We start from the raw sequence: 27,668 nt of genomic DNA, 5'->3' as shown, positions 1-27,668 counted from the left end.
ATAGGGAGAAGGAGATGCAAGTTTGGTGGTAATAAGTGATGAGTGTGCAGCGATAGAATTTTGAATGAGTTGGAGTTTACAACAGAAATAAGTAAGCAGAAACTTGGACAAGTCAATCCTCGAGATAATGAAAGCTTTGATTTTGGTTTTTTTTTTTAGCAGTTGTGAGGACATAAGTGGGTAATGCTCCAGAACTGAACAGAGGTAATCTTGTCAACAGATTGGAAATGGAAATATAAAGCTAAGTTCAAAGCACAACACAACCAGATGTGGAGTGCAAGGCTGAGTTTGGTACTGAAAAGGATGCCAAGGTCACACATGACCAGATTAGGCCTAAAGCAGTAACTGGGAAGTCGATTGGATAAGAGATGTAGCATTTGTTAAGGTTTCTCACAGATGCTCCATAAATACGATACTTAATCACTATTAAGATCTACAGTTTATCTTCAGATTATCTTCTAAATTGAGCCAGCATTCCTAAACCTAATCAAACTATAAATCTAGTTTTTCCCATGATGCCCATTTTTAGAGAAAGAAGGATGCGATGCAACATCAATGAAGAAAAGCTGCCCAGGCCCAACTTGTTGCTTAACCCTGGCTGTCTCAAGAGCTTTGTCAGTTCTTAATGAATTTGTTAACCCACAGCTGTTCTGTGCATCCCCAGAATTACTTGCACGTACAAAAGATAATAAATCACATTTCTGAAATATTTTAATATGGTTATCTATTAATTTTACTTTGCAAGAATATATAAAGGTCTTCCCTCTCCACAACAACTCATTTTCTGTTCAACCAAATTGAAAATTCAGTGACAGGAGGATTTCCTGCTTAAACTTCCTGCAGAGTATATTTGACTTTATCTCACTGTTACTGTAAGTACAAGAGTACTGTACCATTCAATGGCAGAGACCACACCAAACTGCACAGAAAATGTACTCAGCTCCCTTGAAGAGAAGGGGTGCACTTCAGACTGCGAGAAACACAAAATGAATTGGAGAGGGGGTAAAAGGTGAATTGGAGAGGGGGTAAAAGGTGTAACTGACACTAGGCATCTTTTATAAGAATGTATTTCCTTTGAACTTCAGGCTATTTTGGGAAACCAAAAGTGTTGAAGCTTCAAACCTCAGCCGTGTATACATAGAATCATATAGAACATACAGCAGATGAACAGGCCATTCGGCCTAACCAGTCTGTAACAGCATTTATTCTCTACTCAATCCTCTTCTCATCCAAATCTAGATATTACATCTGCTCATCATCGGCAACCCTTCATGTCAAATATGATTCTCCCTTGCAGATGGCTGGGTTTTTATGAGATATCAGTGTTGGCTGTAGTTTCGCAGATGGCTTATCAGCACCATCTTTCTTAGCCTTACAGGCTCTCCCATAGCGAGGACATTAGTTGTTAGTAGAAGTGGTGGCAGACTGTTGGCTTGAGCAGCTGCCCTCTCCTTCCATCTTGCTGTCCTCTCTCAATGGCTGCTCTTACTGATTGTCAGGCCTTCATTTTTGACAATGGATTGCCATTTTGGTCATGATTGGGCATCTGTTTCCCATGTATTGATGTTAATAGAGCAAAGTTTCATGGAGGCTTTGAGATTGGCCCCCATGTGAACGGGCTCGCTGGTGTCGTTGGGGTGAGCTGCAGCTACCAACCATGTCAATGGGCAGTGGATAGCCAAAACAACTTCCAAATATGAAGGTTATCCACAAAATTAGCAGGAACCTTCCTGACAAATAAGCAGTCATGGGGCACAGCAGTAGGCTGCTTAGGGTGGAGGCGAGGCAAAGGGCGGTGCCTCTAAAACCTACTTTACAGCACCCTAAGACATGGTGAGCAAGAGTTGCCATTCAACAAATCTTATACCACAACAAAGTCTTTCAATGATGATAGTTGTGAAGGTGAACAAAAGGTTGCAACAGTGAGTTGTTCTCAGCTATAGAGGCACATCTGATGTTTACAACCAGGCAATGCCCCACCAAGTGTAGGACTTATTGTGCAACAGGCCTCTCATTACAAAAGACACCACGCAGAGGCCCTTCTATGGATGGCAAATTACATCTACTACATCACCCTTGTCTCAAGACCCATTCTGGTCAAAGAATTTATGAAGTTAGTCAAGCAAGACTTTGCATTTTGAAATCCACACGAACTATTCATTATTGTATTTTTGGTTTCTAGATGCTTTTATATTTTCTCCTTTAGTTGGAATTCCTTTTTTTTGCTACTACTGATATTTAGTTCACTGGTCCATTGTCCCATATTGCACAAGATAATTGCTTGTAACAAACAGCATTCCTGTCACAACAGCCTTCTCATTTCAACAGTTAACAGTCAGGAATTATATTATTAAGGCATGCTTTGCCCATTAACATTTTAATCAAACTGCTTCTTTCTTCAGAGGAAGTCCTCTATCAGGAAACTGTGTCCACTTTATGCAAATGGACTGTTGCCACTTCATGATTATAATCACAAGAGAAAAGATTGGCCGCAGTTTGAAACCACTGACAATTTGAACTGCATAAAAAGGCAAATCCTTATTTTGCGAAATCTAACATTTTTATAAATATTTCATACTGTATTTCATATTGGTGCAACTTTCATTCAGCTGGATGTTCATTTGTACATTGCAATTTTCATTTCATGTCTATTATAGCAGACTAAAGTTGATGATCAGGTAATGAAATTATTTGGTTAAGAGCATCAAGGCATATGGAACTACAGTAATTCTGTCCTATACCAGGTGGTACCTTTAATGACTTGCATTTATATAATGCCTTTCATTGCTTCAGGACTCCCCTCCAACAGTGCAGCACTCCCTCAGCACTATACTAAATTGTCAAACTAGGATGTTTGCTCAAGTCTTAAGAGCTCGACTTGAACCCACAACCTTCTGAGTCAGAGGCGAGAATATAACCATTGAGCAAAGGCTGACTGACACATTCTAGTGTAGGCATTTCTAATTCTTTTTATACAAAAGTCTATTCATCTTTCCCATTTTTTGTATAAAAGTTATTTTGCCCTCGCTATCAAAGGCCATCATTTAAGAGTTAAGATAAGCCAGAAGGGCTATCAATGTTTTAACGATAGCAGTGTGCATGCTGCATAGTATCTAAGCTACATTGATATGCATTTGAGAATTTATTTTTCATTGTAGGTAAATATGGACACAGTTTCATCTATTAAAAGTGACCTGTGTCATGATTTCCATCATCAAAAATAACAAAAGATATAGATATATATTTTTCTGGTAAGCAACTTATCCTGGTCAGGGTTAATCATTAGACCTGGACAGCACTAATCTCTAACTAAGAGACCTGGCCTTACAGAAATTGTTCTCAAGTCAATGATGCAAGAAAACTGTATTGAAAAACAGCTTGAACAGTAAGCAAATCAGAAAAAGTGGTTTATTTAATGATAAAATGTGTTTTTAGCACAGAAGGGGGCCATTCAGCCCATCATGTCTATACCTACTCTACAAAGACCAATCTTGCTTACTCCCACATCCCCTCTTTTTGTCCATAATCCTAACCCAAAGTGCAGACAGACATTTAGTTTAAACTTTTTCAAGGAGCCTTCATTGTCAAGTCTTATATTTTACTTTCTTAAACAGACAAAAATCAAAGAAAAACTTGAATCGTGCCTTTCACAAGCACCAGACAATCCAAAATGCTTTACAGCCAATTAAGTACTTTGTTGACATGTAGTCACTGTTGTAATATAGGAAAAGCGTCAGCCAGTTTGCATACAGCAAACTCCTACAAACATCAATGAAATAATAATCCGATAATCTGTTTGTGTTGATTAAGGGATGACTACAATACCAAGGATAACTCACTCCTTCGCTCTTCTTTGTGAAAGGTCCCACGGCACTATTTTATCCACCTGAGGGAGCAGGCAGAGTATCAATTTAACATCTCATCCAGAAGATGTCACCTCTAACAGTGCAGCACTCCCTTAATACAGCACTGGAGTATCAGCCAAGATTGTTGTAACGTGTAATGAGGCAGGTTTAATAAATTATCTCAGAGTAAAAGACCCCCTTGGAAACAATGACCATAACATGGTAGAATTTAGCATTAAATTTGAGTGTGAAAAACTTGGGTTGGAAACAACTGCGCTAAACTTAAATAAAGGTAATTACAAAGGAATGAGGACAGAGTTGGCTGGACTGGACTGGGAAAATAGTTTAGCAGAAAAGACAGTTGATGAACAATGGCATTCATTTAAGAAAATAGTTCATGACTCACAACAAAAATATATCCCAGTGAGGAAGGAGGACTCTAGGAGGCAAATAAACCAACCATGGTTAACCAAGGAAGTTAAGGATAGTATCAAATTAAAAGAAAAAACATACAATGTGGCAAAGATTAGTGGTAAACTAGAGGATTGGAAAAGTTTTATAAACCAACAAATTATCACCAAAAAAAAGTGAGAGAAAATAAACTTTGAGGGTAAACTAGTCAGTAATACTAAAATGGACAGTAAGAGCTTCTTTAAATATATAAAAAGGAAGAGAGAGGCCAAAATGAACATAGGTCTCTTCGAGGATGAGGCTGGGGAAATAATAATGGGGAACCAGGAAATGGCAGAGGAGTTGAATAAATACTTTGCATCAATCCTCATGGTAGAAGGCACTAATAGCATTCCAAAAATACTAAACAATGAAGGGGCAAAAGTCAGGGAGGAAATAATACTAACCATTACTAGAGAAAAAGTACTAGAGAAACTAATGGGGCTAAAGGCTGCTAAGTCCACTGGACTTGACGGGTCCTAGGATATTAAAGGAGGTACATGCAGAGATAGTGGATGCACTGGTCGTAATCTTCTAAGAATCCTTAGATTCTTGAAAAATCCCAGAGGATTGGAAAACTGCCAATGTAACACCCTTATTCAAAAAGGGAGGCAGACAAATAACAGGTAACTGTAGGCCAGTTATCTGTCATTAAGAAAATGTTAGAGTCTATTAAAAAGGATGTAATTGCAGAGCATTTAGGAATGCATAATATAATCAAGCAGAGTCAGCGTGGCTTCATGAAAGGGAAATCATGCCTGACAAATTTATTAGAATTCCTTGAGGGACAAGCAGGATAGGTAAAGAGAACCTGTAGATGTAACATATTTAGATTTCCAAAAGATGTTCGATAAGGTACTGCACGTAAGGCTATTTAAGATAAGAGCCCATGGTGTTGGGGTAGTATATTAGCATGGATAGAAGACTAGCTAACCAATAGGAGACAGAGTTGGGATAAGGGGGCATTTTCAGGATAGCAATCTGTAACTAGTGGAATGCCAAAGGGAATCAGTGCTGGGGCCACAGCTATTTACAATATATATTAATGACTTGGGTGAGGGAAATGAATGTACTATTGGCAAGTTTGCGGATGACAAAAATAGGTGGGAAGGCAAGTGGTGAGAGTGACACAAAGAGTCTACAGAGGGATATAGACAGGTTAAGTGAGTGGGCAAAAACTTGGCAAATGGAATATAATGTGGCAAAATGTGAGTTTATGCACTTTGATAGGAAGACTACAGGGGCTGAATATTATTTAAATGGAGAAAGGCTGCAGAAAGCTGCCGCATAGAGGGATTTGGGGGCCCTCGTGCCTGAATTCCAAAAAGCTAACATATGAGTTCAGTAGGTAATAGGTAAGGCGAACGGAATGTTGGCCTTTATTTCAAAGGGAATGGAGCACAATAATAGGGAAGCCTTGCTAAAACTATACAAGGCACTAGTTAGACCACACCTAGAATACTGTGAACAGTTTTGTTCCCCTTATCTAAAGAAAGATATACTGGCATTGGAGGCAGTCCAGAGAAGGTCCACTAGGTTGATCCTGGGTATGGAGAGATTTTCTTATGAGGAGAGGTTGAGTTGGTTGGCCTGTCCCCATTGCAGTTTAGAAGAATGAGAGGCGACCTTATTGAAACATATAAGATTCTTAGGGGGCTTGACAGGGTAGATTCGGAGAGGTTGTTTCCCCTTGTGGGAGAGTCTAGGACCAGAGGGCATAGTCTCAGAGTAAGGGGTTGCCAAATTAAGTCAGAGGTAAGGAGGAATTTCTTCTCTCAGAGGGTAGTGGAATTCTTTACCACAGAGGGCTGTAGAGGTTGGGTCATTAAGTATATTCAAGGCTGAGATGGACAGATTTTTAATCAGTAACGGAATCAAGGGTTATGGGGAAAAGGCAGGAAAATGGAGTTGAAGATTATCAGATCATCCATTATCTCATTGAATGGTCGAGCAGACTCGAAGGGCTGAATGGCCTACTTCTGCTCCTACGTCTTATGGTCGTGCTCAGGTCGTGGAATGGTACCTCAACCCACAACCTTCTAACAAAATCAAATGAAATGGTCCATTGAACCTGCTTCACCAATAAGATCATGGCTGATGTGATTGTTAATTGCATACAGTTAAGTAGTTGGGGATATTCTTTGGATAGCGACATGTACACATATAAAGAAGCACCTTTCACACTGGTAGTGGGTTGTCGAGATGGGAGCTATACAATTGTGATGTCTCATTTTGTGAATAAATCTAAAACTCAGTAAAGATTGACTTCTGGTCTCTTCCTTCACCAACTGGCTAGATGTAGTTTAACACAGATTGTGACCTTAACTCCACTTTTCTGCTTACCCCCCCATAATTTTCTACTTCCTTGTAGATCAAAAATTTGTCTAATTCAGCCTTGAATTTATTCAATGACCCAACCTCCACTGCTCTCGAGGGAAGAAAATTCCAAAGACTAACGACCCTCAACAGAAGAAATTTCTCCCCATCTCCATCTTAAACAGGATTTTTAAAAAAATAATGCCCCCTAGTTCAAGGTTCCCTCACAAACATCCTCTCAACATCTACCCTGTCAAGCTCCCTCACAATCCTACGTTTCAATAAAATCACCTCTCAAATTCTTCTAAACTCCAGTGAGTATGCTCTCAACCTGTTCAACTTCTCCTTTCAAGGCAGCCCCTTCATCCCAGCAATCAGCCTAGTGAAGCTTCTCTGAACTGCTTCCAATGCAAGTGTCCCCCTCCTTAAGTAAGCAAACCAAAACTATACACAGTACTCTAGGGGTGGGATTTTCCACACCTGCCCAATGCCGGGATCTTCCGGTCCCACCGCAAGTCAATGGACTGCTGGCTGGGGCTCCGCCTTGCCCGCGGCGGGTCCTGTCCGCGACAGGGCAGGAAAATCCCAGCCTAGGTGTGGTCTTGCCAATGCATTATACAGAAGTAGCAATACTTCCCTTCTTTTATTCTCCATCCTCCATGCAATAAAGGTCAATATTCCATGCTGACCCTTTGCGATCTGTGTACAAGGACACCCAGATCCCTCTTACTCACAGGCAATTGTGCTACCAACTGAGTCACAGCCAACACATGCACTTCATGACTTCTGTAATTTACTAATGGCTGCTCAAAAACTATAAACTGCTCAATTCTGTTCATTTTACTGCCTTGCTATCATGAGGTTGCCAAGGGAGCCTAATGGATAACTAGCACTGGCTCACGGGTCACTTTGCAAATTACCAAAGGGGAGCTGGGGTCAAGAGAACCATATAGCCCAAACAACCATCTTTGATATGGATGGGGAGAACCAGAAATAAATTACTGCACCTGTTCATGTTTGTCTAGTTGGAGGGATGGGATGAAGGAAGTTAATGTGACTTCACTTTTAAGCATGAATGGTGCCTTGTACAATAAAAACGATAGCTGTGACTGGTACAGTAGAATATCTGAATCACTTTCAGTTAGTTGTTAATTGCAAACATTCATGCAGTTTGTGCTTACTACAAATATATTTCAGTAACTATACAGGTTACACATGCATAGCAAGATCACCATCTCTAAGCAGCAGCTTCAATTCATGTTCCTTTGTGAACCAGCTGTCTGTGGCAGGAAGAGTTGTGGAGTTTACTCTCACTTCTTCATACTATAACTTTAAAAAGACCCCAGATAAATCTGTCTAGCTTCTACCATTAAATCTTGAAACTTGATAATTACAATAGTGGGGCATGAAACATCCTACAAAACAAATATAGATCCCGTCCTTCCAAACTTGGATTGCGTCTGGATAACATTTTGAGCTGTATATCACCAGGGTGAACTACTGGTAGCTATCTGTCTATATCTGATACTAGCAGAGCAATTAATCTCCAGGCACTTCACTGCCCTATCTACAATGCAGTAACTCATCCACATGGACTCTACTGCCCTATCTACACTGCCCTGTGTACAATGAATTTATTCAGTTCTTAAGTTTCAAAAAAGTGGAGCTTTTGTTGTGACACAGTTAGTGACAACATGTAAGCTCTTTCATCCCTTCTAGGAATGGTGAAGATTGATTAAAATATAAACAGCTAGTCACAACCACCGCCCCCCTCCCCACCAACTCATCCACAGTCACATGATCCTTACTTAATGTAAGTCCATAAAGTAAGATGAAAGCCAAAAATGCAGAACATCAAGTGGAAACTGAAATGTTGGAAATAAACAGATCAATCAGTATCTGTAAAAAGAAAAGACAAGTTGTGACATTTCAGGTGTGCTCCTGTCATCGGAACATAAGGCAAAAGGAAACACACTTGAAATTCCATTACATGCCTTTTCTTTTAACAGATACTGACTGACCTGCTTTATATTTCCAGCTATTTCTGCTTTTTATTTTAAAAACTCTGCCAGTTGATATGTGCATTTCCATTCAATCTTTTTTTTTAATGTGCCTCACTGGAAGGCAAGTCTCGTGGCAGCATAACTGCCTGTTGTCATACAATGCGATATTGTAAGATTGAACCTGTAATCCACAGTCTCTCCCCTCAATCTACACAGAGTGTTCCAGTCACGTCAGGGGAGATAGCAACAGATGCAGTACTGGGGGAAAGAGAGGGGCAAAAAAATTACATAACCCACTCTTATGCATCTGATTGCCAGTTCCAGGATGCACAAAAAAAAAATCTGAGAGTACATTGTGAGCCAGCTCTTTCATCAACCAAATCACACATGCGGTAGAGAATTTTAATGATATAAAAACAAGAAGCCAGTTTCCCTAATGGCCCTTAAAAAAAAGCATGATGTGAGGGCTGTGGTTAGAAGACCAGGCAGGAGCATGGAACATTGCAAATGGCCTCTATGCTTTTGGGATTGAAGGGGAAGAAAGCAGAAGGGGCTACAGCTCTTGGTCACTACATTGCCACTGGTAGAGGTCAAGAATGAGCTCTGTCATAATGCCCAACTGCAGCTAAATAACGGTCACACTCACTCATAGGCCAGAGGTGCCAAAGCTTTTTGCCCTTGTGGGTTACTTGGCTCTAAGACAAAAATGAAACATTTTACTCTAGTGTTTGTTTGGCAGTTGTCAATTTGAAAAAATTCTACAAAGAATGGCAGGTGGATATGGTTGCCTTGAGCTAAAGCAAAATTGTCCAACACGTTAGCAATATGTGGTTAATTGCATTTCTGATTAGCACATGAAATCTAAGTAACAGACCCCATAACTGGGTATGTAATCCCAACGCTCCGTCACATGGTGTGTGTACACTTTAACATGTTTTGAGTTTGTTGATCACACAGTAAAATGAAATAAACTGTGCACAAGCGTTTTTTTGATTGTTGCAAGTGCTTTACTTTTGGTTGCTGAACAAAAAGTTTGTTAAGAAAATACACATATGAAGTACGTTCGCCCATATTGTTTGGGTAAAGCATTTTCTATTGAAATTAACATATGCAGCTAATACAGCTTCACCATAGCCACATCTGTAACTAGTCAGTACTTTCTATAGGGAATCACAAAGTTAAAGGAACAATTAAAGAATACTGACTGGCAGGCACATCGCAAGATCTCAGAAGTACTTGACAGTTTAAATTATGGGCTTAGCAAAATAAATGCAGGCAATTTTTACAAATAAAGTAAAACTGATTAGATTAGTTATTTGACTTTATCAGCTTGCTACTGTGTCTCTGTGATAAAACACATATTGTGAATACTGCACCGTATTCTACTGTTGTTAGGTTACTCACTTATCTTAAAGTAATATACTTGCTTCATATTTTATACTTCAAACTTTAGCTTATCACACTCTTGAAGCCCAAAAGAGAAAATCAGTATCCAACTCAGGCCAATACTGGGGCAACTCTTACAGTTTAGCATTCCCATCACAAAGCTGAAAATTTAACAGGTCAACCAATAACTTAAAGAGAAGAGATATATGTATTTCTGCATTATCTGTTTCTAACAAAACATTATTGAGCGGGCAATAGAAAGGCTTGTTACAAGGAAAGATCAAGTATGGAATTGCTTTCTTTAGTAAAGAGGGAAAGGTGGCCAAATTGGTCCCTTACCTGAATTAGTCAACTCAAGTAATAGGCTATCATGGAAGGCTTTTAAAGTGAGCAGTACAAATTCGGAGAACTAGTACAGGCATGATGGGCCAAAAGGTATCTGCTATGATTCTGGATTTTAGAGGTAAAAGAGATTGAGAAAATGGCAAAAAAATGAGTTGCAGAGCTATCAAAAGGAACTTAATTTGTAGAAACTTCTGTCCTGAAAAAATTCATACGCCCTTATAAATTAAAGCTCTTTAGAAAAATATAGATATAAAGTGCCACGAGTGTGTTAGAGCCCACAACAGCTCATTGGATTTGTGTGTATTTTTTAAGGGAGGAAGCTTGGCAAAGGGTCATGTTCCACTGTGTACAATATCACAACAAGTCTAAAAAGAGTAGGAGAGAGGATGAGGCTAATCATATTAAATAGTGATTGGGCAACACAAAATGTACATTCTAAAAACCTGTAGGTTGAAGGATGAAGGGAAGATTGAAGGAGGAACGCTGTCTGATGGTTTCGAGGGCCTGAAAAAGCTAGGGTGGGAAGTCTTCCTTACAATACAAAGAAGAAGGGTGGCAGTAAAACGTGCAGAGTTGTATGTTTTTTTGGTGTTACGTTCCACTTAGTCATATCCTGGTGTGTGGATTGTGCAAAAGCCATTCATAAAATACGAAAAAAATCTGAATGTGTTATCCATGTCACCCTTGATAAAGTCATTGCTTGTGCAAGCTTGAATTATCCAATAAAGAAATGTGAAATAACACAGAAAAAGGGAAATTAGAGCCAAATTCAAGTCTTTGCCTTCCTATCTGCTTCTGCCTTTATCACCTGCTGTGATATTTTTAAATGCTCTTTAGCTAATTCACATGCTCTGCTCAATAATTCCCTGAATTTAGATACTTAATCCAAGTGTGGGTTCCGAATTCCTACTCACTAACTTCTCCTCTATTCTCTTTTCCTGAACAAAGACAGTGTCAGCTAATTGAGCTTCAGCACCTTTTCCCTGCCTTTTAACTTCATCCTCTTCCTGTTTCAACCTGTAAGTCTGTGATCTCATTACTACACAATCTGGGAACAATCCAAGATGCTCCTTCTGCAACACCTCTGTTGAATGCAACTTTTCCTACAAAATTCCCACTGAACAACAAATATCACTATCCCATAACATTAAGAATTGATTTGCCCCTGTATCCTTGAAAATTTGTGTATCTTTGCCAACTCCACCTTTTACACATGAAAAGACTTCCCTCACAGATGAAATCTTTAAACATGTTCGAAACCTGCATTTCAACATCCCTTTGAATAGGCAGTGAACCCATTTCCACACCTTCAGCTAATACTTGAGCTTGATTTTCTGCTTGAATATGTCCTACTGGTTTGTCTTGTTCTAAAGCCCCTGACTTCACAGTACCTTTTGTACTAATCCAAAAGGTTTCTCATGTAACCCCCAGCACATTGACAACTTATAGCCAATCTTATTACAATGAAAACATTTAAACTTTTTTACATCTCTTCCACACTCAGCACCCCCCTTCCTAGTCCGAGGTGAAATCTCCTTAGTCTCCTGTCTCCTCCTTGACTACCTACCTTCCTCTCAGCTTCCCATTTTCTATCATTTTCAGATTTAAAGGGCACCGTAAAAAAGATTCTGATTTATGGGCCAGCTCATAATCACCTATCACTGCTGCTTGCCGAGCAGTTTTAACCCTTTGTTCCTCCACATGGGTTCTTACTACCGAAGGAAGTGAATCTTTAAAATTTTTCCAAAATTATCACTTCTTTAAGGCCTTCATAGGTTTCTTCTATTTTTAATGCCTTGATCCACCTGTCAAAATTACTTTGACTCTTTTTCAAACACAATATGCCTGTTCAAGCTGTTTTCTCACATTTCAAAATTTCTTTGTGTGTGCCTCTAGAAGTAATTCATAGGTACTCAAAATAGCCTTCTTCACTTCATCATATTCCCCAGATATTTCTTCTGACAGCAATGCATATACCACAAAAGCTCTACCCACCATCCTGGACTGTAATAGCAATGTCCAAATTGCTTTTGGCCATTTTATTTGTTTGTCTATCTTCTCAAATGAGATAAAGAATGCATCAACATCTCTTTCTTTAGACTTTGGAAGAGCTTGTACAAATTTAAACACCTACCCACAGAATCACAAAATCTCACAGTGCAGAAGAGGCCCTTCGGCCCATCGAACACGTGAGAAACACTTGACCTACCTACCTACCTAATCCCATTTGCCAGCACTTGGCCCATAGCCTTGAATGTTATGACTTGCCAAGTGCTCATCCAGTGCTTTATAAAGGATGTGAGGCAACCTGCCTCCACCACCCTCCCAGGCAGTGCATTCCAGACCACCACCACCCTCTGGGTAAAGAAGTTTTTCCTCACATCCCCCCTAAATCTCCTGCCCCTCACCTTGAACTTATGCCCCCTTGTGACTGACCCTTCAACTAAGGGGAACAGCTGCTCCCTATCCACCCTGTCCATGCCCCTCATAATCTTGTACACCTCGATCAGGTCACCCCTCGGTTTTCTCTGCTCCAAAGAAAACAACCCAAGTCTATCCAACCTGTCTTCATAACTTAAATGTTGCAACCCAGGCAACATCCTGGTGAATCTCCTCTGCAACCCCTCCAGTGCAATCACATCCTTCCGATAATGTGGTAACCAGAACTGCACACAGTACTCCAGCTGTGGCCTCACCATGGTTCTATACAACTCCAACATGACCTCCCTACTTTTGTAATCTATGACTCGATTAATAAAGGCAAGTGTCCCATATGCCTTTTTCACCGCCCCACTAACTTGCCCCTCTGCCTTCAGAGATCTATGGACACACATGCCAAGGTCCCTTTATTCCTCAGAACTTTCTAGTGTCATGCCATTCATTGGATACTTCCTTGTCAAATTACTCCTCCAAAGTGTATCACCTCACTTTTCAAGGTTAAATTCTATCTGCCACTTCCCTGCCCATTTGACCATCCCGTCTTTATCTTCCTATAGCCCAAGACACTCAACCTTACTGTTAACCACCTGGCCAATCTGTGTCATCTGCAAACATATTAATCCTAACCCCAACATAGTCATCTATGTCATTTATATAAATGACAAATAATAGGGGACCCAGCACAGATCCCTGTGGTACGCCGCTGGACATTGGCTTCCAGTCACTAAAGCATCCTTCTGTCATCACCCTCTGTCTCCTAACTAAGCCAATTTTGAATCCACCTTATCAAATTACCCCTGCATCCCATGTGCATTTGCCTTCTTTATAGGTCTCCCATGTGGGACCTTGTCAAAGGCTTTGCTGAAATCCATATAAACTACATAGACTGAACTACCCTCATCTATACACCTGGTCACCTCCTCAAAAAATTCAATCAAATTTGTTAGGCATGACCTCCCTCTGACAAAGCCATGCTGACTATTGCTCATCAAACCTTGCCTCTCCAAGTGGTGATAGAATTTTCTCCAATAGCTTCCCTACCACTGGCGTGAGGCTAACTGGCCTTTAGTTCCTTAGCTTATCTCTACAACCCTTCTTAAATAGCAGAACCACATTAGCTGTTCTCCAGTCCTCTGGCACCTCCCCCGTGGTCAGAAAGGAATAAAAAATTTGGGTCAGAGCCTCTGCGATCTCCTCCCTTGCCTCCCTCAGCAGTCTGGGACACAAATCATCCAGACCTGGAGATTTGTCCACTTTTAAGCCTGCCAACACCTCCAATATCAATTTGCTTAAGAGCCTCGCAACCTCTCTCCCCGAGTTCGATACCTTCATACTCTTGGGTGAAGACGGATGTGAAGTATTCATTCAACACTAGCGATGTCATCTGGCTCCACCCGTAGATTGGCCCCTTGGTCCCTACTCTTTCCTTGGTTATCCTCTTCCCATTGATATACTTATAGAATATCTTGGGATTTTCCCTCTTACCAGCCAGAGCTTTCTCATATCCCCTCTTTGCTCTCCGAATTGCTTTCTTAAGCTCCACCCTGCACTTTCTGTACTCCACTAATGCCTCCGCTGATTTGCTTCCCTCGTACCTGCTAAAAGCCTCTCTTTTCCTTCTCATCGTAACTTGAATATCTCTGGTCATCCATGGTTCTCTGGGCTTGTTACTCCTTCCAATCACCCTAGAGGGACATGTCCAGCCTGTACCCTCCCCATTTCTTTCTTGAATGCCCCCCATTGCTCCTCTGTAGATTTCCCCACAAGTGGCTCTTCCCAGTCTACCTTGGCCAGATCCTGCCTTATTTTACTAAAATTTACTCTCCCCCAATCCAAAACATTGTTTTTCAACTTGTCTATTTCTTTTTCCATAACAAACTTAAACTGTGCCATGCTGTGGTCACTATCACTAAAATGCTCCCCCACCACCACCTCAGCCACCTGTCCGGCTTCATTCCCCAGAATTAGGTCCAGCACAGCACTGTCCCTTGTTGAACCCTCTACAAATTGACCTAGCTTACCCACTTGATTCTGATCTGGAAGTGAGTCCTTCCCTTACGTTCTGGTGTCCCTTTTTTAACTGCCAGCATTTTAAGCTGGAATCCTCCATGTCTCGCTTTTTCTCTTTCGTCCTTTTCTAACCTTGCCATTTCTAACCCCCTTTTCCTGTTTCCTTTCTCTCTCCTACCTTTCTGCCTGTTCCTTTGAAATGCTCATTCCCTTTCCTTTTCCTCTAATTCAATCTTTTTCATTTGCAACTAAATTTGAGCCCAATCCAATGATCTACCACTTGGAGAACTCCATCTCTCAGATACACCTTTTAATTTCAAATGCTGCGCTACACCTTCAATTATGTCTGATTTCCTTACCCCTGTGGGTAATCCTAATTGTAACCTATCTGCCAATTCCATTAACTTAGCTCTAGTTACCTTTTGCAAGCCATCCAAAGTTATGACTTCAACTCCCAGACAAGTCTTAGCAACTGCCAAAGCCATATTGCAGTCTCCACTTTAAAATCTCACAATACCACTTCTGGTCCAGTATACTCCTCATCCTCATTTTTAAATTCACCAATTCCAAGCCAAGCAAGGAATTATTCCTTTAATATCCTGCAAAGAGCCCGCAATTTTATTATGGCATGGCAGATAGTAAATGCAGAGCTGCTCAAATCCCAGGGGGAAACTTGAAACAGTTGCCAAAATGATTTTTGCAATTTGTTTAGGATGAGGAGCGGTTCTGAAATCAGAAAACAATGTCCCCAACTACTTGTGATGATTTCATAGTAAACATTTACTAAAAGAATAAAGAATAAAAAAACAATTACATTTAAACACAAGAATGGCTTCATATAGTAAGCAACATTTTAAAACAGTTCCACAAATCTTAACTACCCTCAGAGCTAACTTTCCCTTTTTCCGTTCAGCAACTATCCTTATACATTTTAAAATTTATAGGATTCCAGTAACTTTACTACACAGCGCTTTTTTTTCTTTAGGGTGTCCTCTGAGGCTGACAGCAAGTGGCTGCTCCAGTCTAGCCTTGTTCACATTGTCTTATTGGAGATCTGCCCAGCTATCTTGCTGTCTTCTGTGAGATCTAACCAGCTGCCTCCTCACATAGGCTTCAGTATTTCCTTAAATGCGTTCTTTCTCTTTGATCTCTATATTGTTTCAACCAGCTTCTTCAGAAATGCTTTCTTCCTAGAATTGATTAAATTGTTCTGTAGCTCTTAGACTTGTAAAAGCAAACTTACCCTATCTTTACCTTATTTCCTTACACCTTTTTGCAACCTGCATATACCCACTTTGAACTAAATTAACTCAATTCAAAACTATTCCTGTTACTGCTTTATGTAAAACTCTAACTGAAGTTCCTTTTGGCTCATTAGCATATCAAAACCACTGTTGGCTTTAGGCCCTCACAGTCACTCTAAATCTTAATCTAATTACAGCCTGGCTTCCAGTACATAAGAAAATGTCGGACTTATTACCAGAAGAACAATATTTCAATTTCTTGCTTTCTTGACAACACTCATTCTTAAGCAATGGTATCTTACTGCACTGTGCATGAAATACCTTCAGATGTCTTGTGTTACTGAGCTGTGGTGAATCAGGCAACTGGCTGCAAATAAGGAGATTTTATTAAAGGGAAAAGAAATCTGCTCCTATCCTTACAAAGTAACATATCCTCCAAATTATTGCGACATCAATTAAAGTTCTGCATCTCTGAAAACATATCGATTGATTGTAAAATGGCTCAAGCATTTTCCACATAGCTAACAACCTCATTCCACAGTCTAGCAATTTATTTAAATTAGATGCCTCAGAAACATTGTGCGCTCAACACAATCAATTACTTTGAGAGCACCTCTTGCTAAATAGGCAAATGTAGCACATTTACAGGATGTGTGTAAACAGCCACACACGACCAGTTAATCTGCTTTTGGTGATATTGCTTAAGAGAGGAATCTTGGCCAAAAATTTCTGGAGAACTACCTGCTCTTTAATTTGTGCTACAGACCTTTAAACATCTACCTGATTCCACAGAGCAGGCGAACAGGATGTTAGTTTAACATCTCATTTAGAGAATAGCACTCTCAACAATGAAGCAGCTCCTCAGTACTGCACTGAAGTGTCAGCCCAGATCACATGTTCAAATCCTACTTAACTAGCTTGAACCTACTGATCCAGAGATGGAAATATCATCAACTCTGCCATGATGACAACTCCAACAAAGGCAGCTACTAGTCCTGTTTTTTTTTTTAAACGTTGTGCCTATACTTCTTAGTTACTGCAATGCCTTCATTCATTATCTAATCCACTTGAATTTTTAGATTATTTTCAGTATTTTAAGATTTTATTCCTATGCAATGTTTTTTTCCATACAACCAGATCCTGACTGTTTTGAGTTTCAGTCCTCTGCCTAACCCAACCCAAAACAGGTCCCCATTCCAAGCTCAGCTTTGGAACTGTGCTTGAGATTTAAATGATAAATTATAAATTAATAGAATGAAAGTCAAAGGAGCTAAAGGACAGGAAGAAAAAAAAACGCATGGTAAATCCAAAAGATTAAAAAAACAAAATGGGAGAAGGAACTCTCGCATGTATATAAAGTCAGAGAGACAGAGGAAAAGGTAGGCAGATGGAAATACAAACTGTATAACAAATGATATACATAAAGAGGGATGTATGCTGAAGACAGCGAGACAAAGAACAGATTCACAAAGGTGACAGAAAATCCTATTTCAGACATGGATTCATATGGAGGTGACATGAAGAGAAAGTGTCACAGACCATAAAAGGAGACAAGGAGGAAGAAAGAAAAATGGAAAACTAAGAGAAATAGACTGAAGCATTAGAACATGGAAGATAGGCACTGAGTCAAGAAGGGTCTGTAACTAAATATTTTCATTTCATAAACAGTAAATGAATAACTGTTGTTATTTCCAGTTTTTAAAGTTTCTTCCACCCCAATATTTACATTTTAGAAAAAAAATAAAAAATCCTGCTCATAAATTGGCCCATAATGAAGAAAAACAACGCTGAGTAAAATTTATGATAAAATAAAACAGACAAGTAACCGAACAAACCACAAGGCTGATGCAGAAGTTGTAAAATGGGTGGTGACTTATTCTGATAATAGGAAGCAGATAATCCAAATTTTTACTTACAGCTGATGGTAATGACTAGCAGAGTCTACCTAATATCTCTGTTGCCTACATCAGTTAACCGATTAAGATCATACCTACGTGATGCCTGATAGCTCAAAGCAAGACAAATTGAATCAGCACTGGTAACTTCAGAACGGGTAATGACTTTTAAAATCCAGAGACTCACCTCACAGGGTGGCTTCTAAGCAGCTCTTAGAGGCAAGTATAAATGGCCGCCATTATGTGTTTAATTTTATTTTGTATGTAAGTAATAGTAGCAAGGCAACATGTGCTCCCCAATCCTAGCAATCTTCAACACATTAAGAGTCAATTATATATTGTGAATTTCGAGTTAAGTGTAGGCCAGTAAAGCAGGCTCTTTTCCCAGAGGACATGGGTGAACCAGGTTTTCAGTACAATCCAGCAGCGTTCAAGGTCATTTTCTGGTGCCTGCCCACAAGTTATTAATTGGACATTATTCCAAATTTTCCATGTTGGGATTTCAGCACACAATGTCTAGGTTGCTAGTGCAGTACCACAGACAAAAGAAATGGTCAAGGAGTGCTGCAACATTATGGTCATGTTACAGGGCTAATACTGGACTAATGACCCAGAGACAAAAGTTCAAATTCCACTACAGTAGCATTGGAATTTAACTTCAATTAAATAAAATTTGTGATAAAAAGCTTGAATCAGTAATGGTTACCATGAAACCACCAAATCGTTGCCCTTTTAAAGATGGAAATCTGCTGTCCTTACCTGGTCTGGCCTACGTGACTCCAGACTCGTAGCAATGTGGAATTCATAGCCCCATACAAGGAGCACAAGGATAGGGTTAGGACAGGTACATCATCCACAAGACAGGTTTCCACAGAATGTACAGAGGGGACATCGAATTTGAATTACTGGAACTACTTGTTTATGAAGAAAACGCTCATATGGGACTAAATTGGACAGCTCTTTCAAAATGCTGGCACAGGCTTGATGGGTTGAATGGCCTCCTTTTGTGCTGTAAGGTGCTATGAATCTACATGGGTTTGAAATGGGTTTCTTATGAACAGCTTGTTCACCATGCAATCATGATAAATCCACTTCACAAAACAGATCAATTCGCAAATTGTAGTAAAATGTCCCAGCTTGGTGGAAACAGAATAGGCACCGCAGAATCATCAACCTACACTTTCCGAACTGTCAAATCCAATTTAATTTAAACACTGACATAAGTGGGTTACTACTTATAAAAGAAAAATCCAGATTTCCAACTTCCAACTCATGCTGGAAAGTTTCTCGTAAGTTGCCATTGCCAGGTCAGCCCACACATGGGATATAAATCCTACATAAAAGATCACTTACACATTCCGCAGAAAGGGATATCACTCCTCGACTCTGAATGGCAAATAGCAGTCAATAAAAAAAATGCAAAGCATTACGCATTGGTGCTGAAAGAAACTCAGCTAAACAACGAAGGGGTAGATATTGTTAAAAATGAGGAAACAGAAGAAAGGTTTGCAAGCTATAGCTCACCAAATGCTGAAGCTGTTGGTAAAGGGCAAGACCTCAAAATATCATTACACAACTCAGAGGCTGTTCCCACACTTTGTTTAACCTACAATAGTTTGCATTGATGCGAAGCTGAAACTACTTCACATGACCCATTATTCTCTCAGCCCACTGCCTAAACATATTCTATCAATGCTCAAACCTGCCTAAAATTTCCAATTTCTTCAGTAATTCTGTCACCATTTCTCACTATACTCAACTTCATTCCATGTGCTGCTTACAGCTCTCTTTTGTACCCCCATTTCCCTCAAATGCCTAGCTTTTGGCTTGGGTTTGAAGATTATTACAGCAAATATCACAACTGAATCGCCTCCAAGCATGTCCCTAAAGGGGAATAAATCAATGTAGAAACTCAGCAGCTCTATATTTCAGTGGGCGAAGTGCAGGATGACTACTAACAGTCAGAAACTCTCATTTAATCACTGTTACGTTTTCCCTACCTATCATACGTTCGCCTCCACGATATACAATTTCTACCGCATGTACTTCCAGAGTAAATTAGAAATTTAGGGCATTAGGGCTCAGAAGTACCAAATCAGCTTGAGCACAAATCACATTTCTTTCCTGGAAGAACAGTTTTGTCTCTAAGTGTTGAACCCAGCAGCACCACATAAGAATATAACTATCAAAGAGCCAGCCAGCTGCTTTCCCGCTCAGTCCTTCCATCTGCTTCTGCTGCTTGTAGTTACTTTTACCAGATCAGCTGCTGTCATGCCTGTCTTGCACCACCCTCACACATCCACTATAGCTCGTCTACAACACTCTGTGACATCCGTCATCCAAATACACCTAGGTTGACCGCTGTTTCTGCTGCCCTCCACTTTGCCCTCTAGAACAGATCTGTGCAACTTTTCAGCTCTGATCAAATGAATGAAATACTGACTATCGTTTCTGGATGTCACTTTTTAAGAGTTCTTTCTGCTCTTGCAATTTCAAGCACCTCTTCATTTGTCTTACGGAACTTGTAGCTAAAGTCTTTAGCATCCACATTTCAAAGGTCTCTATTTCTTCCATAGATCTTTATTTATTATCCAGGTTTCTGAGGCATACTGCAAAGTGGACAGAATGTAGCATCTTATGAGTTTTTGCTCGAGTTTTCTTGATGTTCACACATCCTTCATCACTGCAATATTTAAATGGGACTTCCACCCCAGACCTCCACTTAAACTGGAAACAGCCCAGCAAGATTAGATACAAGAAAATGACTTAAAGGCAGAGGCAGCCAAGTGGATTAAAAAGATTCAAAATCAGCACCAGAAGTCTGGAGAGGTCACCACTTAATATCACAAAAGAGCAGAGCACATTAGCAGATAGGAATAAGCTGGTTGAAATTAAAAAGAATAGAGAATATATCTGTGAACTCCAGCTGGCATGAGGATGTGAAGTTTGGTAAAACGAACCTCTATGTCCCTCTCTTATAGGAAGCTGATGGATTTTTTGAGTTTTGTGGCTGGAATTTTAGGAGCTAAGTGTTATTTTATGTGAATACATTTGGCCATTTCTTATTGCTTTATGGTAGTTTCATGGTTTTATACATAAGCATATCAGAGTTTATTAGGATTTTCCCCCAAAAGGAGTTAGCACTTATCATCTGATGTCAAAACACAGAAATCAATCACTGCTACTTGACAGATGAAACATTCATCCCATATGAACAAAATTGTTTGGTGCTGCAAACTAGATTCCAGATGAAATGTTAAACCATTCTCAGGTGGATGTATATGATTGGAGACCCCTGTCTGGCCCACAAGTATCAGTACCAACAAAGAGTTAGTGGCTGTTTATCCGTGCTGTTTGTAGGGCCTTGCTAAGCTTAAATTAGCTGCTGTCTTCATCAGTATTACAAGGGTGACTGCATTTCAAAAGTGCTCAACTGACTAGCTATAAGGAGCTTGTGAAAGGCTCTATATAAATGCAAGTTTGCCTGTTTTTATAATTCACATCCAATACTTTATAGAACGTACATTATGTAGTTTTTTTTCCACCTGTTTAACATCTTAACAACCGTGCTACAAGTCAGAAGACTGCGGTGATCTGTAGGCCACCAGGAAAGGAGAATAATCACTGCTGGATGTCAAAGGTACACTGTAGCGGTCTCTAACGTTCAAGCTGCAGAAAAATCCACAAATGAAGAATTTACTTGATAAATTTTGCAAAATGCAGTCGGGTAAGTCTCCTTATGCTTGAAGCACACTTATTTAAAAACCAGAACACAGCAAATGAAGGATACACTTCAATGAAATTATTCTCAGCTCATAAATCTTGCAAGTGATATGAGTTTGGCGTACTGAATTACAGTCCTGCTGCCTAGAGAATCGCAATGAAATCAACATTTCCGGCAGCAAAAGCGATGATGTAGCACGAATGTAGCAAAATGATCAGACACCAGAATCATTCACTGACTGGAGACTAACCAATCATTATTCAGTTAGGGGGCCTCAGGGGCCAACTTGGCTCAGCTAAGGTTTGAACCGGTGCACCCACAGGAAAGGATTGATGTTGCTCTTCAACTGATAGCACCCAATTTAATTATAGGGCATTAGTGCTGTCAGCTACTGACATGGTGGTTCTCAGAGAACCTCAGAGTTCAGAAAAAAGCCATTAGGAAGAGCCATTTAATTTTAAATCAGATCTGCTGACAGCCTAACCCTGATGTTGTCAGTGTCTGCACCAGACCCACACTTTAGAATTGGCAACATTAAAATACTCCACAATATAAAAGCACATAAAATCACTTGTCTCCTGGCAGTGAAACTTTGCAAGCCACAACAAGGCCAAACATGGGTGAATAATAAGTCAGAAATCAGAGGAAACATTCAGGTCAGGCAGCATTGTGGAGAGCAGTAAGCATGATTAAACCTTGACAGATGGTCATCAACCAGGAATGTTAATCCTATCTTCCTCTCTCCATAGCTGGAGCCTGACCTGTTTCAGCTTCAGATTTTCAGCACCTAGCAGTATTTTGCTTTTTGTCTGAATCCTGAGGAAATCAGCAAGTTCATCTACAGGCTATTGTTCAGTCAAAATCACTTCAAATTGCCTGATAATAGAAATTTTCTGCACCAAATTCCTACTTTGCTTTATTTGTGCAGTTTAATTCAAAACACTGCCTAATTCAAATGCAAAAACGTATCAGGCATAACACAATCTCAAAATAGATTTTTATTTTGCTTTTTAGGAAGTCGCACCTGCAGAACAGAGATGTAATCAGATAGTAGCACTGATCATTGAATAAATAGCATTACACAGGTGCTGTATCTGGTAAATACCAGGAAGCTAACTTCTATATAGATTAGTGAATGCCTTAGGCTGATTTCCTTTGTTATTGGTTGCAGTGTAATGATGGGCATGTGAAATTTTTGTATATGCAAAAAATAAAACACGTCACTTTTCAGATGCTGCCCTTCCGAAGCTAGGACTTTGCAGCAACGAAACAGAAAATGCTGGTAAAACTCAGCAGGTCTGGCAGCATCTCTGGAGAGAGAAATAGAGTTAACATTTCGAATCCGTATGACCCTTCTTCAAACTTGAAAGGCTAACTCTGCTTCTCTTTCCACAGATGCTGCCAGGCCTAAGTTTTTGCAGCATTTTCCATTTTTGTTTCAGATTTGCAGCATCCGCAATATTCTGCTTTTATCTGTGAGTGTGCAGGACTACCAATCATAGAAGAAGTAATTTAAAATGGTGAATTCATTGGGCCCTGACTGAAATTTATTCCTTCACTGAGGTGCCCTCAAACAAAGCCCGTGAAGCATTCATTACAAAGCAGCACACCTCTCTCAGGCCTCAAATCATCAACAGGCAAAGATGAATTATATTATAATCATGATCCAACCCCTTTGCGAGATGACAACCATGAACTCATTTAGTTTTTTAAAAAATTAACAATTTTGTTTTGGGTTTGCAGAAGGTATCAAGGGAGATAGCAAGTGCCAGAGCATTTTATCCAATTGATCTGATGTGGGATAATGTCAACAATGAAAGACCAATAATCATGGTATAATTGTCACAGGTTTAATCATGATTATAAAGAAATAACAAATGTCAATATGGATTATAAGGAGGGCAGCATCTAGTAGAGGCACAAACAAAGTTGATCCCACTTGTTTGATCCTGGATAAGAACAGAGACTGCATGATCCAGTGAGGCAGCCAAGACGGTGGCCCTTCTGCAAAACCAAGAAATATTTTCCATTCCATTAAAAATAGGCACAGATTCTGCAAATGTGAATGATAAATGTATCGGTATGTTGCTCAGATGTGACAGAGGGGAAAAAAAAATGACGTGACAGGTTAAGTGTCGACCTCAAAAAAACATATTGACATGTTACCCCCGCCACTTCTCAAGCAATCCAGTCGCCCCTTTCACCCCAAAAAATATATAGCGACACATCTAATCCTTTTAGAAAGAAACCCAGTATCTCTCCATCCCAACTTACCTGACCACACATCTTTGCCCCCCGCCCCCAACATAAGTGGCCAGACATCATTGCACCCCACCCCCCCCACCCCAACATAAGTGGCCAGACATCTTTGCCCCCTCACCCACCCCCCAACATAGGTGGCCAGGCATCTTTGCCCCCCCACCCACCCCCCAACATAGGTGGCCAGGCATCTTTGCCCCCCCACCCACCCCCCAACATAGGTGGCCAGGCATCTTTGCCCCCCCACCCACCCACCCCCCAACATAGGTGGCCAGGCATCTTTGCCCCCCCACCCACCCACCCCCCAACATAGGTGGCCAGGCATCTTTGCCCCCCCACCCACCCACCCCCCAACATAGGTGGCCAGGCATCTTTGCCCCCCCACCCACCCACCCACCCCCCAACATAGGTGGCCAGGCATCTTTGCCCCCCCACCCACCCACCCACCCCCCAACATAGGTGGCCAGGCATCTTTGCCCCCCCACCCACCCACCCACCCCCCAACATAGGTGGCCAGGCATCTTTGCCCCCCCAGCCACCCACCCACCCCCCAACATAGGTGGCCAGGCATCTTTGCCCCCCCACCCACCCCCCAACATAGGTGGCCAGGCATCTTTGCCCCCCCCCACCCACCCCCCAACATAGGTGGCCAGGCATCTTTGCCCCCCCCCACCCACCCCCCAACATAGGTGGCCAGGCATCTTTGCCCCCCCCCACCCACCTCCCAACATAGGTGGCCAGGCATCTTTGCCCCCCCCCCACCCACCCCCCAACATAGGTGGCCAGGCATCTTTGCCCCCCCCCCACCCACCCCCCAACATAGGTGGCCAGGCATCTTTGCCCCCCACCCACCCACCCACCCCCCAACATAGGTGGCCAGGCATCTTTGCCCCCCCCCACCCACCCCCCAACATAGGTGGCCAGGCATCTTTGCCCCCCCCACCCACCCCCCAACATAGGTGGCCAGGCAGCTTTGCCCCCCCCCACCCACCCCCCAATATAGGTGGCCAGGCATCTTTGCCCCCCCCACCCACCCCCCAACATAGGTGGCCAGGCATCTTTGCCCCCCCCCCCACCCACCCCCCAACATAGGTGGCCAGGCATCTTTGCCCCCCCCCCCACCCACCCCCCAACATAGGTGGCCAGGCATCTTTGCCCCCCCCCACCCACCCCCCAACATAGGTGGCCAGGCATCTTTGCCCCCCCCACCCACCCCCCAACATAGGTGGCCAGGCATCTTTGCCCCCCCCCACCCACCCCCCAACATAGGTGGCCAGGCATCTTTGCCCCCCCCCCAACCACCCCCCAACATAGGTGGCCAGGCATCTTTGCCCCCCACCCCACCCCAACATAGGTGGCCAGGCATCTTTGCCCCCCACCCCACCCCAACATAGGTGGCCAGGCATCTTTGCCCCCCATCCCACCCCAACATAGGTGGCCAGGCATCTTTGCCCCCCACCCCAACATAGGTGGCCAGGCATCTTTGCCCCCCACCCCAACATAGGTGGCCAGGCATCTTTGCACCCCCACCCCATCCCAACATAGGTGGCCAGGCATCTTTGCCCCCACCCCACCCCCCAACATAGGTGGCCAGGCATCTTTGCCCCCCCACCCACCTCCCAACATAGGTGGCCAGGCATCTCCCCCTTTCGTTCACCGAGCCTCTCCACCCCGAAATGCCACCTCAGTTTTATTTATGGTCGGAAGTGACGAGTATTAGTTTCATTTGTGTTAAGATAAGAGTAATGGATTATTAATTTGCAATAATATTGCAGACATTAGCTTTAAATTGCCAGACATTAGTGTAGAGTTTTAACCGTTTACAGAGCCCTTTAACTCTAATCCCGGGCCAGCCGGGCTGACTCACCATGGCGAAGCCGGACAGTAGAGCCGATGTCCGGCTCGATGCTTTGAGTTTGGCCCGGCTCAGGTAGAGCTTCCTCCAGGAGAGAGCCTGCACCGAGTGGTGGTTGGAGGAGACCAGCTCCAGGTAACTGCGCCTCACCCAGTCCCGGTAATCGGCCGCCCCTCCCTCCGGCTCCGAGCACGGCGGAGCGGGGGAACCGGCCGGCGCCGACCGCTCCGAGCTCATGGCAACGCCGCCGGGCGGGGGGGAATACACCTCAACGGGAGAAGGAAAGCGTGCCGCCGCCGCCGCCTCCAGAGCCCGGGAATCAGCACTGACTAGACACGCGCTCTCGGCTCAGAGGCGCGGCAACGGCATCGCCGCACGCACGCGCGCGCGCTCCCGCACTGCCCGCTGCCGCCGCCAGGGGACGATCGCCCCGCTCCAGGACACTGCCGCCAGTGCGCATGCTCAATGAGAACTCCAAAGAAGCACCTGTTGCCATCACACTCAATTAATGGTCAGTACCGGTGGGAAGATACTGATATTAATGGGCAGATACTGATATTAATGGACAGTACCGGTGCTTACAGCGGGAAGATACTGATATTAATGGGCAGTAGTAGTTTTTACAGTGGGCAGATACTGATATTAATGGGCAGATACGGATATTAATGGGCAGTACTAGTTTTTACAGTGGGCAGATACTGATATTAATGGTCAGTACTGGTGTTTACAGTGGGCATATACTGATATTAATGGACAGTACCGGTCTTTACAGTGGGCAGATACTGATATTAATGGGCAGTACTAGTTTTTACAGTGGGCAGATACTGATATTAATGGTCGGTACTGGTGTTTACAGTGGTCCGATACTGATATTAATGGGTAGTACCGGTCTTTACAGTGGGCAGATACTGATATTAATGGGCAGATACTGATATTAATGGGCAGTAGTAGTTTTTACAGTGGGCAGATACTGATATTAATGGGCAGATACTGATATTAATGGGCAGTACTAGTTTTTACAGTGGGCAGATACTGATATTAATGGGCAGTACTATTTTTTACAGTGGGCAGATACTGATATTAATGGTCAGTACTGGTGTTTACAGTGGGCAGATACTGATACTAATGGACAGTACTGGTGTTTACAGTGGGCAGATACTGATATTAATGGACAGTACTGGTGTTTACATTGGGCAGATACTGATATTAATGGGCAGTACTAGTGTTTACAGTGGGCAGATACTGATATTAATGGGCAGATACTGATATTAATGGACAGTACTGGTGTTTACAGTGGGCAGATACTGATATTAATGGTCAGTACTGGTGTGCACAATGGACAGATACTGCTATTAATGGTCAGTACTGGTGCCTATAATGGACCGACACTGATATCCTTGCTTTTTTGACCTTCAAGATGGAAGACTGAAGCAGGTGACTTGATGAACCTGAAAAGAAAAGCAATAGAAATGCACACACCATTTTAATTATGAAGCAAGAAGTTAAAGCTAAAGTAATAATGTTAAAATTAGAATAGCATTGGGAAGAATTGGAAATCGGAGAAAAAAGGTGACATTGTACACAAAGCACAACAGTCTTCCTTTTATTTAAAATTATATTATTTCTATGTTTGGATTAGAGAATTATAATGTTGATGGGTTTTCTGGCTGCTTTTATACATTTAGGGCACTGGTCTTAAAAGCACAGGTCGTTGCATTTATATAGCATTTTTCATGATCTCAGGATTTTCCAAAGCACATTACTGCCATTTAAGTTGTTTTTGAAGTACATTCACTGTTGTACTATGGGAAACACAATAGTGAAATTACACATAAGGTCTCACAAACAGCAATGTGTTAACAACCAGATAACCTGTTTTTTTGATGTTGTTTGAGGT

At 41.8% G+C, this 27,668-nt stretch overlaps 1 protein-coding gene across 1 annotated transcript in view; it reads right to left on the bottom strand.

Moving 5' to 3' along the window:
- orai2 (ORAI calcium release-activated calcium modulator 2) overlaps window positions 1–26,126 on the bottom strand; it is a 38,554-nt gene extending 12,428 nt beyond the window's left edge. The window contains exon 1 of the mRNA XM_041197542.1: window positions 25,784–26,126. Within this exon, the coding sequence (XP_041053476.1) occupies window positions 25,784–26,008 (225 nt within the window). The 5' untranslated portion in view covers window positions 26,009–26,126. The remainder of the gene's footprint in view (window positions 1–25,783) is intronic.
- Window positions 26,127–27,668: the final 1,542 nt, after the last annotated feature.

Source organism: Carcharodon carcharias, chromosome 10 (assembly GCF_017639515.1).
Source record: "Carcharodon carcharias isolate sCarCar2 chromosome 10, sCarCar2.pri, whole genome shotgun sequence".
Classification (NCBI taxonomy): domain Eukaryota; kingdom Metazoa; phylum Chordata; class Chondrichthyes; order Lamniformes; family Lamnidae; genus Carcharodon; species Carcharodon carcharias.
Note: the sequence above shows the minus strand (reverse complement) of the source record. Positions and strands in the feature narration are given on the sequence as shown.